This window comes from Schistocerca cancellata, chromosome 4 (assembly GCF_023864275.1).
Source record: "Schistocerca cancellata isolate TAMUIC-IGC-003103 chromosome 4, iqSchCanc2.1, whole genome shotgun sequence".
NCBI lineage: Eukaryota > Metazoa > Arthropoda > Insecta > Orthoptera > Acrididae > Schistocerca > Schistocerca cancellata.
Genome location: NC_064629.1, coordinates 370,441,119 through 370,457,797, shown reverse-complemented (window position 1 = coordinate 370,457,797; position 16,679 = coordinate 370,441,119). Strand labels below are relative to the sequence as shown.

Genomic DNA, 16,679 nt, shown 5'->3' with positions numbered 1-16,679 from the left:
AAATGTTTGAAAAGTAGATTTTTTTTTGACAGATGTGCAGTGTTAAAATGAACTTTGTGAAATTTGAGAAGAAGCCTGCAATTATAACAGTTTAGAAGACGAGTAAATACAATATATTGAAATTTTTTGGTGGTTAGAAGCTTCTGAATAAATATTCAAATAGATACTCTATTTTTGTGTATTGGGTATAAATGGGAAAAAGATGGGAAGATGTGTCGTTGTCCAGGTTTCAATTTCTGTCTGCTCTGCATTTATAATCAATGTAGTAGTCTGAACCACTGACATTCTGGTGGCAATTTAGCATGTGATTACCACTGAATGGAGTTAGAAGAATGAATGGTGAATGTGGCAGGCCTTCCTCCAGTTTCCTGATTTCTTGTTTGTGTGTTCTTTGCACCAGGCAGGTTGTTTTCCTTGATGATCCAAAGTTGATAGTCTTTTCATAGTAGTTATTGTCTGTTACACACCACTTGTGCAACTTATCTATAACATCAACACTCAGCTAGTAAAGTGTGGTAACTGTTGAGTGCTGCTGCCCCAACCCTTCCCTCTCCCCTATTCCTATCCCTATCCAAATCTCCATTCCCAACCCTCCCCCTATCCTTCCCCCCTCCCCCTCCCCTCCCCCTATCCTCCCCTCCCCCACCCCCTCCCCTCCCCCTCCCCCTCTCCCTCCCCCTCTCCCTCTCCCTCCGTCTCCCCCTCTCCCTTCCCCTCCCCCTCTCCCTCTCCCTCTCCCTCTCCCTCTCCCTCTCCCTCTCCCTCTCCCTCTCCCTCTCCCTCTCCCTCTCCCTCTCCCTATCCCTATCCCTCTCCCTCTCCCTCTCCCTCTCCCTCCTCCCCTATCCCCTCCTCCCCTCTCCCTCCTCCCCTATCCCCTATCCCCTCCTCCCTGCTCCCTCCTCCCTCCTCCCTAATCCCTACTCCCTCCTCCCTCTGTTCACCCCTGCCATTCTCAGAGCTGATAATTTCATATGTCCTTATAACTGTTAGATGTCAACTGTCGATGTCATTCTACATTACCCTGGATAATGTCATACAATGTGTTCTTGCTATCATCTCTTTATTATTTGCATTGTAGACAAACAGTACATGGCATTCTGTCTGCATCAGAGATGCCCCAGTTTTCCTAAAGCAAGTTGTTTTAGTGATACATATATTTACCATTTGGCTTTGTTACAAAATCTGTCCAGAAAGTAAGTTTTGTTCATACTTCTTTCAACTACAGAGCTATAATTACAGTTCAGCACTTGTGTGGTAGTTGCTTGAAATCAAGGAGAAGGAGATGATGCCATTTTTTCTCTCTGTGTGTTGTTTACAATGTACAATGCTTGTTTGGAATGGCAAAGTTCACTGAAAATTTTACCGATCACAGGATTAAATCTGTAATTCGTTTGCTGAATGTGAAGAATGCTAAACCAATTGACATTCATTGACAGATTTGTGAGGTTTATTGTGCAAATATGATGAATGATTCAGTGGTAAGGAGAATGGTCGGATGGCATGATGAATGACATTGTCCAGTACACAGTGCCGAATAAAGTAGGCATCCACATAAGGTTAATGAAGGATTTGTTTGTGCAGTTGAAAACCATAAGTTTACAATAGCCAGTTTTTCAAAAAGATTTTCCTTAAATTTAAAGATCAATTCAGCATGAAATCATTTCTGAAAAACTGAAATTTTGAAAACTGTGTGCACGTTGCTTGCCAAAATCTACTATAAAGCAACACAAAAAATACTATCTTGGCAGTGCACTTGAGTTTTTAACACATTACAATGAAGCTGATGATGATTGTCAGAGTAAGATAGTGAGCAGGGCTGAAACTTGTGTTGCTTATGAAATGCATCAATCAAAATGATAACCAGTGGTAAGGATGTACACTGCAACACCAGTAAAGACTGAAACCAAGCCAATCTTGAAAACCTTAAAGATCATTTGCACAGTATTTTAATAAAGATTTAGCATTCAGCAGGTGAACTTTTTAGTGCAAGTTGAAACAATTAGTGCAAATATTTATTATGAGACTTCTATGAAATTGCATCCCACAATACAAGTGCCATGGAAAGTTCACAAATGGTATTGGTTTATTTCATGACAGTACCCAACATCACACTGTTAGCAAGACACAACAGTTCTTTTACAGGCCTGCAGCTGAAGCCAGTTTGGTCACCCTCTGTACAGTCCTGACCTTGTTGACTTCCATCTCATTTTGTACCTGAAAATGTTCCTTGGTGTTCAAAAATTCAGCAATGATGACAGACTCAAATAATATTGGTATTAGCACATGACTGACAACACAGGCATATAAAAATTGTGCCACACTATGACAAGTGCCTACAAAATGGTAGGAACTATGTAAAAAGATAGTTTAAATTTGGCAATTTTTTCCAACAAATAGTTTTTCTGTAGCTGTATTTCTTTTGTTTTTGTTATTAGATGGAATTTACTTTCTGGACCCATCTCATATTATTTGTGTTTATCCCCAAATTAATTTTACAGGCCAGTGGAGAGTCTTTTTTATTAAGAGGAATATGACAAACAGCATGGTTTAGTTGTATATAGAGACAAAGACATATAGTTTAAATATCAATAAACATCCTAATCACATAAAATATCCAAATTTTCTGATGTATGTTTACGTTTTGCTTTCTGGGTTGATGTGTTAATGAAGGAATACTGAATTCTGATGTGTTAATGAAGGAATACTGAAGCAAGTGAATAAGTTCATTCCCTTGACATCTCCGTCATTATTAAAGAGAAGAAAACATGCATTTAGAAATAGCTTTGCCTTGTGAACTATATTCCCGCTCCATGGAAGAAGTTGAGGAGGAAGTTAATGGGGACAGGGATTTTGATGTTGAATGTTATAAGTACATGAGCATTTAACCAGTAACAGATAAAGTATGATGAAGGAGGAGTCACAGAAGAGATGAAGGGCGAATCTGGGGGGGGGGGGGGGGGGGGGGACAAAAGAATAATTAGGAGAAGCTGAAATAGTAGAGGAGGTAAACATGGGATGAGGCAGAATGTTGTCAGCTAGGCAGCAAAAACAAATGTAAAAAGTGGAAAATTTAAGCTCAGCATGTTAAAGGAAGTCTTCGGTCATTCTTTAACCTGTTTATGAGGACTTTGAACCCAAACATGAAGAAAACTGTGGAAGCTTGGCAGAAGAAAGAAAAGGGAAAGGGAGAAGTTAGCAGACATACAAAATGGAAGGAAGTAGAGGGACTGGAAGGTTGGAGGGAGGACTTGGTCCAGGATGCTGGCAGGATGAAAAGATGTATTATAGTACTAGTTGTCATCTCAACAGTTAAGGGAAACTGGTGTTAGACAAGATGATTCAAATGACTTATGTAGTGTGCAAGCTATAAAATGTCTTTCATGTTTCATATTTATTGCCTCGATACAGGATATATCTGTTCCAGATAGTGCATCTGCATCTCATTGTATGTTCCGTCTGATATATGGTTTGAGTAATCTCACATGTTGTTCTGCCTTTAATAATAGTGGATTTGAAAATGTTGGGGCTGGGGTAAATAGTTGTATGTGGGTTCCAAATGCATGGGATAGGTTATGTAACAAGATTACTCCCAGAAATAGAAAAAGTTTGGTAACAAACATGGTCTAGAGATTTCATAGAGTTTGATTACATTGATGTGAAAGGTTGGTTGGTGATGGAAGTTAACTTGAGGTGCTGTGGGTGGAATATCAAGTAAGGACAATCTCAGGGCTGGATAATCTGGCTGGAGATTGTCATAGTCCTCAGAGCATTCAAGCCCAGGATGGTACTAAGTTATGAAGGTGATGCTTTTGGTTTGTTTAGAAGTAACATCTTGGCTTTAAGGAAAAAAAAAGGGGGGAAGGAAATTTGTTTCTGAATGAGGCTAGTGGTATAGTTGTGAGAGAGGAATCATGGGAGAATTTGTTATTATAGCTGCTAAGGCATTTGGTATTGGAGCAGTTATGTTTGCTCTGGGTACAGAAGCTATAGGGAAGGAAATGTGTAACGTACTTTCATAGTGAAGATATTTTTTGTTGAGGTTTGTGTGCACAGATGTGTGAGGTCTTAGTGAGGTGGAGATCAACATGTATGATAGTGGTATGGGACTGGAGAAGGATCAGCTGAAGGATGTGGAGATGTTTTACTTCACCACAAGTCCAGACTGCAAATCAATGAAACTGTACAAAGCCAGCATACAGCTTCTGAGTGTTAAGAAAATCAGTACTAGATATAGTGCACAAATTGGGCCCTTTAGAGATGTGTTTATTTTTTAAATTTTTTTCACTGGTAAATCAGTGGACTTTTGGATATTTTATTTTTATTTGTTTCAGATTCTGGATCCGTCATACTGTTAAGACCCAGTGGTTCTACTGGTTTGTTATTGTGTTGGTTTTTCTCAACACTCTTTGTACTGCTGTAGAATATTATGGTCAACCACAATGGCTTACTGATTTCTTATGTAAGTATTTTGATTAAAAAGTTAGCAGAGTCAAAATTTGAGTCTCACATAAATGAAATGCAGTCAATAGGGAAATGCTTAGATTTTTAAAGAAAATCTGTTCCAGTACCCAATTTCATATGCAAATTTACGTAATAGGAGATCATACTTTTTATGTGGATGTCTTCAGGAATACCTGAATGTCATACACTTGCACAGTGATAACGTCATTTGTTACGTGTACTGAAGTAAAATAGAAGATGGAATTTCTTCTATCTAGTGAACTCATTTATGCGGTACCAGACAAGGATGCAAAACCAGATCTTCGCATTGCAGGATCCATTTCTGAAAATAGGGGAAAGGTACTGGCAGCTTTGAGGTTCATATTGGCCTTTAAGGACTATTTTAATGGCTCACATAGTATAGCTATGTTGTTGAGAAGGGAGCTCCATGTCCTAATCTGTCAGGCTTACAGTTATGGAGTTATAGTCTGTTAGAAAGTTTCCTATCTGAGCATGCTCTTTTTCAGTCTGGGGGTTTGGGTTTGGAAAGGCTTGCTCATATTTTTTATAAAAATTATCTGTCTGAGACCATATTTACATGGTAAGTTACCAATATCAACAATTTTTTACTTCATTCATTTGTATCTCGTACAGACAAAATTATATTCATATTGTGTTCAAAATTTGGCAATACAGTAGTGACATTCTCCCATCCGGGTTTCAAGACACAGAGTTTTAATGTTGGACATGCCATTCTAGTTTGATCTTACTGTAATTTGCTTATAAAGACAAGGTACTTGATTTGATATTAGATTATCACTTTCAGTGTCTATATCAAACCTTAATGTAACTGCTGTTAATTAAGTCTTTATCTTATTGAATCGTTTGTGTGTAGGATACAAGAACCTTGAAAATATTCTGCACCTGGAAATAAGTAATCGTGTTTTATATGTGACTAACATGAGAGAATTTTAAAGTATTTCTACTGTAATTCAAAACATACAGAATTTATTCACATGCCAGTCAGATATCAGCATCAGGTGAAATACTTTCCCAGGCCCAGTGTCAGGGTAACATTACGTCGCCATAAACATGATGCTTAAACACTTTATCCAGTCATCATGATTAGTTATAGAAAACACATAAAACATAATTCATGATACAACTACTAGCTGAAATGGATCTTTCCCCCATAAGGGCCAAGTGGTTTCTTTTTGGACTTATTTACATTTTTTAAAGATTGAACTTACTCAGTGAAAAAAGGTTAGTGCAAGAAATGCATTTGCTTAAAATATTTGTCAGTTTGCTGCCAAATTTGGCACACATTTTAAATACAGGCAGATAATCATCTGATATGCAGTGTGTGATGTGAAACTGAGCTCTCATTTCCAGAAGGTCTGATCATGTAATCACCATTGCTGTTAAGGAAGCATTCAGTGGTGATTAGTGTGAATGTCATTATGGTTCCAACTGTGACAAACCTTTGAATCATCTAAAATGCACTTAAAGCTCAATCATGGAGTGATCACCTAATTATGTATGTTTGAGTAAGGGTCAATTATTCCACCACAGGAGGGTGCCTGTGGATGTCACCATATTGTGTTCCAGACCAGTCTGGAACATGGGAACGTGGGATCTGAGATGTCATGCACAGAAAATTACTGAATTCTTTTTGTCCTCACCAAACCTTATGAAATGAGGATTGTCTGATCTACAACCATTTCAACCAGATCCACCTGCTTCAATGCCCGCAATCAAAGCAAATGTGGAAACACTCTACATTCACCAGTTCAGTCACAAACTGCACCATTGCTGTGTACTTCATAGAAGGTCTTTTGAGACCCTGGCAGTGGTTGTGTCCTTTTATTGACACCAATCCTGAGTCACATATCTTTGTATTACTGTTGTGAAAGGACAAATAAATCTCTGTTCTGTTTGAGTGTTAAATTTGGCTGTGTGTGTGTTGGGGACTGGTCTTCTGGTATTGGTCATTTCTAGTATTTATATGAGGGGCACTGACACCACATGCCATCTATGAAAATACTGTGGTACATGTAGAACATATTGTGTTGTATTTTAGTAGCAACCTAGTGTTTTACTATCTAGAAAATTTGGATATTTGCATACAGTTTTGGTACATCAGAATTTGATAGATATACTTCTCTCATCAACTCTGTCACCTCAAATTTGCAAAGTTTGCTATCACTGGTTAATTCCTCCCTCCCTCCCTCCTTCCCTCCCTCCATCCCATCTTCCCTTCCCCCGCCCCCTCTCCCTCTCTCTCTCTCTCTCTCTCTCACACACACACACACACACACACACACATACACACACACACACACACACACACACACACACACACACACACACACAAACAAATGTATAGGTCAGATTTTTTTCTGGCTTCAACTATTTGTTAACAGCATTCTGTCAGTTTAATTTTCTTTAAGTTCCTAGACAATGAAATCTTGTCTGTTCCACTCAGTTTTTCATGTTCAAGATTCTTTTTCCTTTTTGGACACTGATTCTATAAAACAAAAAATTGCAAAAATAACAGTAATTCAAAATGCAATGTGTTGAATGTAATGAAACACAAGACACAGCATTAACACAACATTAAAACACTTATCTAGATAATGTTCAACCTTATATGATGTTTTTAAATGTACAAAATGAATTTGTCAGTATTGTTTGGACTTAAGTGAAATGTCTAAAAAGGAAGGTCAGACGATTCAGTGTCAGTCATGATTGCAGATTTTTCAGCTTCCACTGTCAAGTAAAGAACAATAGGGCCTCTAACATAGGTTAGGCATGCTCTACACAAAAGGAGGAGCTACTCAGGCAGCAGAGTACTTACAATGTGCACATGGTATTAGGTGGATCAAACATGTTAAAGTGGCAGAGTGCATCAGAGATACTTTGGAGAATATCATGAGTAAGTTTTATGATCATACTATTGTAATAGGAGGAAACTTCAACTTGTCAGCCATAGTTTGGAAGAGTCATGCAATTTGTTCCAGTGGCAGAAGTCTGCTTTGAGCAGACAGTTAGAGGACTGACTCATGAGGGCAATCCCTTAGTCCTCATAGTAACCAACAAACCAAAACTCCTCAAATATGTTCATATAGAGGAGAGCATCAGCGATCATAAGGTTGCGATAACAATGATTATGGGTGTTACAAAGGATGCTAAGAAAGGAAGGAAAATATTTTGCATAAGTAAAAAGAGAGAGGGGAAACAAACTGCAAAATATCTGAGAAGTCTACATCACAGATGTAAGTGAAGCCAAAGCCTAATTGACAAACAGACATTTTAAAAAGCCAAAATGAGCATTAGAAGAGCAATGTGAGAACCATACAATGAATTCAAAAGTAAAATTTTAACAATTCATCTGATGAAAAATGTTAATAATTTTGGTTGCACATAGTAAATGGATCAAAACCATGTACTGACACTCAGTGACTGTATTGGCACGAGCATGTAACATGACAGGAGAAGGCCCAAATACTGTATTCAGTCTTCTGAAAGCTGAAAAGGCAGGTATTGAGATAGATAAATTGATCAGTGGTGGAAATATGTATTGATCAGCTGAGATACCTATGAGATTCTACAGAGATTATGAGAATGAACATGCTCCCATTCTAGCAGCAGTTTACTTAGGTCACTGGAACAGTAGAGGGTATCAGGTGATTGGAAAAAAAGGTACAGGCTGTACTCATTTTCAAGAAGGTTCCTTGGACAGATGCACATAATTATAGGCTTATATTATTGACATTAATCTGTTGCACAATTATGAAATATGTTCTGTGATAGCACAGTATAACTTTTCGGCTAATGAAAATCTCCTCTTTAAAAATCAGCTTATATTCTGTAAACAGAGATCTTGTGAAACTCTGCTTACTCTGTTCATCCATAAGATCCAGAGCACCATAGACAATGGTGCCCCAATTCATGCTGTATTCCTTGAATTCCAAAAGGCATTGCTACAGCTCCACCTAGTCATTTAGTGAACAGAAAAGGAGCTTACCAAGTGCCGGCCCAGATTTGTAACTAGATTCAGGGAGACCCAGCAGATAGAACTCAATATGATGTTCTTAACAGGATGAAATCAACAGATATAAAGATAATTTCAGGAGTACTCCAAGGTGGTGTTATAGAGCCATTACTGTTTAAAATATACGGATTGCCCATGTTAAACATATAATAATATAAAATGTAATAACTTGAGACGTAATGGAGATATTTATTGGTGGTTTGCTTCTACAAGTATGGTAACAAAAATGTTTTCTGTGTTTCTTTTTGGCAGTTGATACCATGTGCGCATGTGAGTAACTGCTCTATTCACCTAAAAATGCTTCAGTAGTCATGTGTACTCTGCAGTAGAAAGTTTTGTATGCACTTTCTCTAAAGTCTGTTACACTAGTACAGTGTCAGTTTTGGCATGAGTATGGAGTGCTACCATGCCATTTTGCAAACATTGCAAAGGATTTCTTGGATCATGAGTTCTCATATTGCTGGACTGGGAGATGTAGTCCATTGATTACCTGGCCACTCTGGGGGCTTATGAAGAATCAAGTGTACCAGACACCAGTTCATGATCTACTAGATCCGCCTTGTTGCACCTATGCGGCTATCGCAAATGTTACACCTGCAATGCTGCAAAACTCTTGGAGAAAAGTGGAATACAGATTAGATGTCTGTTCAGCTATAATGGTGCACATATCAAGTTGTGTTAGGAGCATAAAAAAATATTTTGAGTCATCATACTTGTGGATACATACCGTCGATAAATATCTCAATTACTTCTCAAGTTATTACATTTTATGTTATTATATGTTTAACCCTGACACCCAGTACATAAATGATCTAGTAGAGAATGTCAAGAGCTCCATGATGCTTTTTGCAGATAATACTGTTGTCTGTGATATAAAAGTGTGAGTTCCGTGACATTTTTGCAGATGATGCTGTTGCCTGTAGGGAGGTTGCAATGCTGAAGACTGTAATATAATGCATGAAGGCCTGTAGATGATCCAATGATTGCTGCAGGGATTGGCAGTTAACTGTGAATGTAAATAGATGTAAGGTATTGTTTATAAATAGGCAAACAGATCCATTACTGTTTGAATATGCAATTGTGAAAAGTCACTGGAAGCAGTAACAACTGTAAAATACCTAAAAGTATATGTAGACAGTGACATAGAGTGGAATGACAATGTAAAACTTAATTGTAGAAAGAGTAGATGTCAGGCTTAGGTTCATTGGGAGAAACTTAAGAAATGTAATGTATCCATGAAAAAGAACTGTAATGTATCAATGAAAGAAGTAGCATAGAAAATACGTGTAAGATTGTTCCTTAAGTATTGCTAATCATTCTTTGACTCTTACCAGGTTGAATTAATTGAAGAGATTGAAAAGATCCAACCATGAACAGCAATTTTCATCATAGATTTCTTTAGTAAGTGTGAGAGCAAAATGGAGATGCTCAAAAAACTGCTACAAAAGAGGTGTTATGTATCATGGAGAGGTTTACCATTGAAATTCTGACAATATACATTCCTGGAAGATTTAGATGACATATTATTTTTTTCCCATATATACATCATAAAATGATCATGATTAAAAACAGAGACATTGAAGCTCATATAGAAGTTTATTAACATTCTTCCCATGTACCATTCCCGAATTTCGTGGTTAAAGGGGGAAATGATAGTGGTATCAGAAGTATTCTCCACCACACACTAGAAGGTGGCATATAGAGTACAAATGTAGATATGGCTGTAGAATAAATTAAAAAATAAAATTATACAAAACATGATAGTGGAAATAATAAAAAATAATAATAATAATAGTTAGGAACTGAGAATGAAGTGAACTGTCAGTACACAGTATGTATAAGATTCCAAAAGATTAGACTTTAGTTATCTCCAGGAATGTAAGTTGTGATGAAGATAACACACATCCTACAATAAGAAGATCATCTGAAGAATGTAGTTGGCCTTATGAGAACATTTGAAGAAATCCTGATTTTTGTACTAAACAACATGTGCCATGACTCAATACTTCGTCATAATACACACTGAGATCAGTATCAGTTCTTCATTACCTCTGGCGGCCGGAGTGGCTGAGCGGTTCTAGGCGCTACAGTCTGGAACTGTGCGACCGCTACAGTCACAGGTTCGAATCCTGCCTCGGGCATGGATGTGTGTGATGTCCTTAGGTTAGTTAGGTTTAAGTTGTTCTAAGTTCTAGGGGACTGATGACCTCAGAAGTTAAGTCCCATAGGGCTCAGAGCCATTTTTTTCATTACCTCTTCTTTTTGCATATTTTACACCACTGCGGGCATCTTGCTTTATTGTTGCCCTCAGTTTCACTTTCTTTTGTAGAGCATTTAATATCAAGCATTTTCTCCTATTAGAAAATAACTCTTCACATTGAAAATATTTGGTAGAATTTTTGAAATGTTTTTTAACTACACTAGTCTTTATTGTTGACTGCTTTAATAATGAATTTGCCATTTTGAATATTACTTCCTTGAATATGCATGGACTTTGCTTTAGGAAAATAAGCTTATTTTTTCCCATAAAAAAATCTTTGATTTAAATATTGGTAAAGTGGATGGAAATGGTTTTTCAAAATTTTTGTAGGCTATTAGTCACCATTAATTTTTATCTGTGACTTGCCAAAAAGTCTTGTTGTTGATGCCCTAATAGTACATACGATAACTGTGCATATTGTTAAATTTTAATGTGATTTTTGTGGTCCACTTAAAGTTCTCATAAGTCCTCCAACATTCCAACAGCATTACATTTATGTTATATGTATTACATCTGCTGAAATTACTAAGATGTGTATGTATATTCTTTTTTCAGATATTTCTGAATTTGTATTCTTGGGTCTTTTTATGATGGAGATGCTTATCAAGATGTATGCCCTTGGACCTCGAATCTATTTTGAATCTTCATTCAATCGTTTTGACTGTGTAGTGATCAGTGGCTCCATCTTTGAAGTGATATGGTCTGCTGTGAAACAAGGCTCATTTGGTATATCAGTTTTACGAGCCTTGCGCCTTCTAAGGATATTTAAAGTTACAAAGTAAGTGAGAGTGCTTTTTTTGTGTGTGTTTGCTTTTGAGAGTCACTGCATGCGCAGGAATTTGTTCTTTAATCCAGAAAGAAGAAATTTTGAAGCAAGATAGCCTAGAAGGAAATGCTACAAGAATGGAATCTTAATTCAAGAATCCTTTTTTAATGGGAGTGCCAACTGTTTATTTTTTATTGCAGTAATTTAACTGTATGTGTATGATGTTGCATTTTATAAAATGTATGATTCTCGTCTCAGTAAAGTAAGTATTTCAGGTGGCATGTAAGTTCATTTCTGAAGTGTCCTATTTGACATTTTTTGATGCAACTAACAACATTCAAGCTACAGAAAGATTGGTATATTTCAGTATTAACTCCATCATCTCCCTGAACACCTCATATTTAAATGACCATTAAACTCAGTATCTTGATGTAACAGTATGGAGAAAAACCGGTGCAACTGTAACAGTGTTGAACTGAATATTTTAGATGACTAACAAGTTAAATACTTTATTGTTTTCAGGGAATAATGTTTTTTCCCAAACCTCATTTGCTTTCAGTAAATGACAAATCAAATCATTAGATACAGTGATAAGATTTATATTATTTGTATTACTTTTACATAGTTTCAATGATGTTGGTATAATTTACAGCAGTATTTTAATCAAAAATGAATTGAACTGAAAAAAATGCTACTTCATGTTCTTCAGCAATTTATCATAGGAGACTTCTGAAATGAACCTTGCTTGTATCATCTTATATGACTGTCTTCATCTTATTACTAAGTATAACCATGGAATTATGTTAACTGAGAACATGTCAGTAAACATGGATTTGTAAGCAGAGCACATACAGTTGTAATAGAAGCACTGATCAATTCTGTAATTTCATTATATGCTCCTGCATTATATATCTTGCTCTGTTGTGAATTAGAAAGTAGACATTTTGGAAACAATTTATTTCAAGAATCAGTAAAATAAGATCATCTGCAGTTTGAGTGTACTGGCCAAGTTAAACCTTTTACAAATTTCCTTTTGCCATGGAAATGTTTCCATGGACAGACTGATTTGGCCTAAATGTCATAGACCTTCCAGTTGTTTTGCTGGAATGTTCCAGTACCTTTGCCAGTAATAAGCTGCAGAATGCACAGCAGACATTTCTTTATTATTTATACTGAACTGAAATACTGATCATAATTCAGGTATACTTGCCAGTCATGACCATTGTTTAATATTGTAATATTGTATACTAACAAAGGTTTTCTTTGTGCATTCTGATTATACTTTTTTTGCTCTGCAGCCGGTAAAAATAATGTTTATATGTGATAGACTGATAGTACTTCAGAAGTTTTCATAATTAGACTGATGTTGAAAACATTGCAACACCAAAAATAATTAATGTAACCTCAGGAATACACTTGTCTAGATAACATATTTAAGTGATTAACACTGCAAGATTACCGTTAATGCAAGAGTAAGATAAGCTATTGCATATGTGAAATGCTGGTACAGTAATAACTGGTATAACCACTAGAATGTTGAATTCAAGCATGCAAATGTGCATGCATTGTGGTGTACAGATGCCAAATGTCAGTTTGTGAGATGGAGTTCCATACCTGTTGCACGTGGTTTGTCGATACAGGGATGCTTAATACTGTTTGTGAATGGCTCTAAAGTTGTATGATGATGTCCCATATGTGCTCGATTGGAGACAGATCTGGTGATCAAACAGGCCAAGGCAACATGTCAACATTCAGTAGAGGCAACATGCCATCACTCAGTGGTGCACGTTGGGTTGCAACAGTGGTATGTGGGTGAGTGTTATCCTGTTGGAAAACACCCCCTAGAATGCTGTTCATGAATGGCAGCACAACAGGTTGAATCACCGGATTGATGTACAGATTTGCAGTCAGGGTGCTTGGGATAAGCATGAGAGTGCTCCTGCTGTCATACAAAGTCACACCCCAGACCGTAACTCCAGGTGTAGGTCCGGTGTGTTTCGCAAGGAGACAGGTTGGTTGCGGGCCCTCAACTGGCCTACTTCTAACCAATACACAGCCATCACTGGCACTGAGGTACAGCCAGCTTTCATCAGAAAACACAACAGACCTCCACCCTGCCCTTCAGTGAACACTTGCTTGACACCACTGAAGTCACAGAAGGCAGTGGTTTGAGGTCATTGGAATGCATGCTACAGGGCATCTGGCTCAGAGCTGTCCTTGAAGTAACCAGTTTGTAACAGTGTGTTGTGTCACTGTGGTGCCAAATGCTGCTCAGATTGCTGCTGCAGATGCAGTATGATGCACCAAAGCCATACACCGAACACGATCATCTTCCCTTGTGGTAGTGCCATATGGCCGTCCGGAGCCCGCTCATCTTGTGATCGTACATTCTTGTGACCACTGCTGCCAGAAATCATGTGCAGTGGCTGCATTCCTGCCAGGTCTTTCTGCAATATTGCAAAAGGAACATACAGCTTCTGACAGTCCTATTACGCAACCCCATTCAAATTCAGTGAGGTTCTGATAATGTCATCTTTATCACCTTAAAGGCACTCTTGACTAACACTGCCTCTGCACATCCAATCTCAAAGATAACTGATGCTCATGACTGTTACAGTGGTTATTTAAAGTGAACCTGATTTGCATCCTCATAGTGTCACTACTGGCACCTGTCTTACGTGACTGGTGCAAAATTTGATTTGTCATCATGAGATGGACAAACATGCCTACTAAGTTTTGTTTGTGTCACACAATTCCTTCTTGGTGTTGTAATTTTTTTCCATCACTGTATATTAGTAATATATATTTATTTTATATCATTTACTGCAATGTCTGGCAGATATACTTTATTAGCAGGGAAAAATGGTATTCCATGAATGAATTGAAATAATATGAATGCCTTCGATTTAAGATACTCTAGGATCACACTTGAATTATTAATAACATAAGGTATTAAAAATAACATTTAAGAAGTTATCTAGAAAAATCATTGTAAAATAATTGTTTCGTGAACTGTAGGGCATTTTTGTTAAACTGAGCATGGGCCCCTATATATCTGTATTAGGTTACAGTTAGCACTTTATGACATGTTTCATGTTATATCCCTATATTTTCTGTTATCTACAAATTAAGTCATGTATTCTATTTATACACTTTCTATTCTTGTGTATTCAGGCTTAATTTGAATTTTCTTTTGTTGTACGTTACTGCCTCGAATTTGCAAAATAGAGCGGCGGAGGAGGGGGGGGGGGGGGGGGAGGTGGTAGACTGTAAGATATGTGCATATTCATTGTTTCAGTGATTCTGCCAAGCCACTCAGTATACCTTGATGAAGGAAACATTGGTGAGTCTTATACATAGTATCCACAAAAATAAAAATACAGTTTAGGAGAAGTGGGAGGATGTTTACAGCGTGTTTGATTTAAAAAGTATAACATTTATTTTACATGTGATTAATCATGGTACACATAACTTCACAAAAATTGGCAATTTTTAATATCCTGTTGAGCACTGTTATGAATGATATGCAGTATATCAGATTTTTAGTCTGTGGTAGGTACAGCTTGAACTGGGAATACTGTACAGGAATGATCCCGTCAGTATTTCAGAGCTATACCAAGTAGTGTCCATTATGCCCTTCACCATACTACATGAAACTCATTACTCATGTGCATTAACATGTAGTTTATTTCCTACACAGTAGTTGAAACTGAGCTAAGTGTAAATCAAAAAATGTTCTCCTGATGACAGCTGTGGTAAAACTATTTGCAACCTAAAACTTCACTGTTAGTGATATCAGCTTTTAGCCCAACAATATGGGTGGACTCAGATGTCTGCAGGAAATAATACTGATAATAACATAATGAATAAATTTTGTGACCATTAAACAGAAGGTTAACAGTTATCAGAAGCTGCTATTCGGTGTATGAAACAGTAGCAGTAGTAATGCAGAGATGCACCCTCAGTCCTTGGAGAAGGGTTGAAATGCCCAATGGTGTCAGTACTGTTAGACGTGGTGAAGAACATCTTCCTGAGCTCCTCATGCTGCAAATTGTCCTTCTTGACCATGAAATGTGTGGAAATTGACACCCCAGGGAAAGGGTGGTTTTGTTGACACCTTCTGTGACACGCCTGTGGCCTTTTCATACTGGTTCTGCATTGCAGTGTGTTTGGAATGTTTTTCTTAGTCATTTATAAGAAAACCACATGGTTTCAACACCAGGTTGTGACCTCCATCATAGAGGCTTCAAAAGAAGGGCTGAAATATGGATAGTATGAGGTTTAACAACATTCTGACCATGTGACACTTGCACAGTCGCATTGGATCTAATTGTGGTGAAATTTGGTGACAGTGACATCGTTAACCCACCTTACACATCGCATGAACTTCTGAGCTACGGCCTTCTTTTTGCAAGTGTTGACACCTTGCTGTCTGAAGCATCATCAAGCCTGAGGGATATGTCACAGGGTGCCTTGCTTTTGCACCATTACAGAGGAAGCTTGTTAGCACCTTTGAGCCAAATTTCAAACTTAACCGTCACAATGGATGGGAATTATGGGGTTTCGAAAAAGTGATCCTGTAATTCTATTGCGCAGTGTAGCATAAGGTGTTAAAGCATAGCTAGGAATATTGTGCAAGCAGAGAGAGCAGCATAATAGATGAAAATAAAGTTGAACCACTGCTGATAAACAAAAACTGAAAACATTTAAAACAAGCATAAAAGAAGTGGTCTGTAAATTCAAAAGCTATAATTTACCTGCTGAGTTGTTGAAAAATCCTAGAAGATTTCAGTCCTGTGCAAAATAAATCAATTGAACAAAGATGCCTGACCAAATCTTTTTGTATATGGTGTCACTGAAAGAGGGGATAATAAAAATGAAGTCCAAAATATGTAAGTCTATCAACCAGATTTGCTTCACTAAGGATGATCACAGTGCAGTTTGTAAGGCCACAGGATCTCATGTGATATCTCTTAATTTCCGTACAGTATATGCATATGAACTGGCTTCACTTTTAGCATGAGTTTACTGTAGGAATGTGGAACAGTGGAGTGTGTTACATGATTGGAAAAAGGTACTGGTTGTGCCAAACTATAATGTTCTCAAGACCAATGCACAAAACTGTAGACCTTTATCACTGATTTCAATTTGTTTTA

General features: G+C 37.4%; 1 protein-coding gene across 1 annotated transcript in view; it reads left to right on the top strand.

Moving 5' to 3' along the window:
* Positions 1–16,679, top strand: part of LOC126184206 (voltage-dependent calcium channel type A subunit alpha-1-like) — a 508,450-nt gene that overhangs the window by 186,204 nt on the left and 305,567 nt on the right. Inside the window, 2 exon segments of the mRNA XM_049926574.1 lie at positions 4,335–4,462; positions 11,313–11,535. Coding sequence (XP_049782531.1) covers positions 4,335–4,462; positions 11,313–11,535 — 351 coding nt within the window.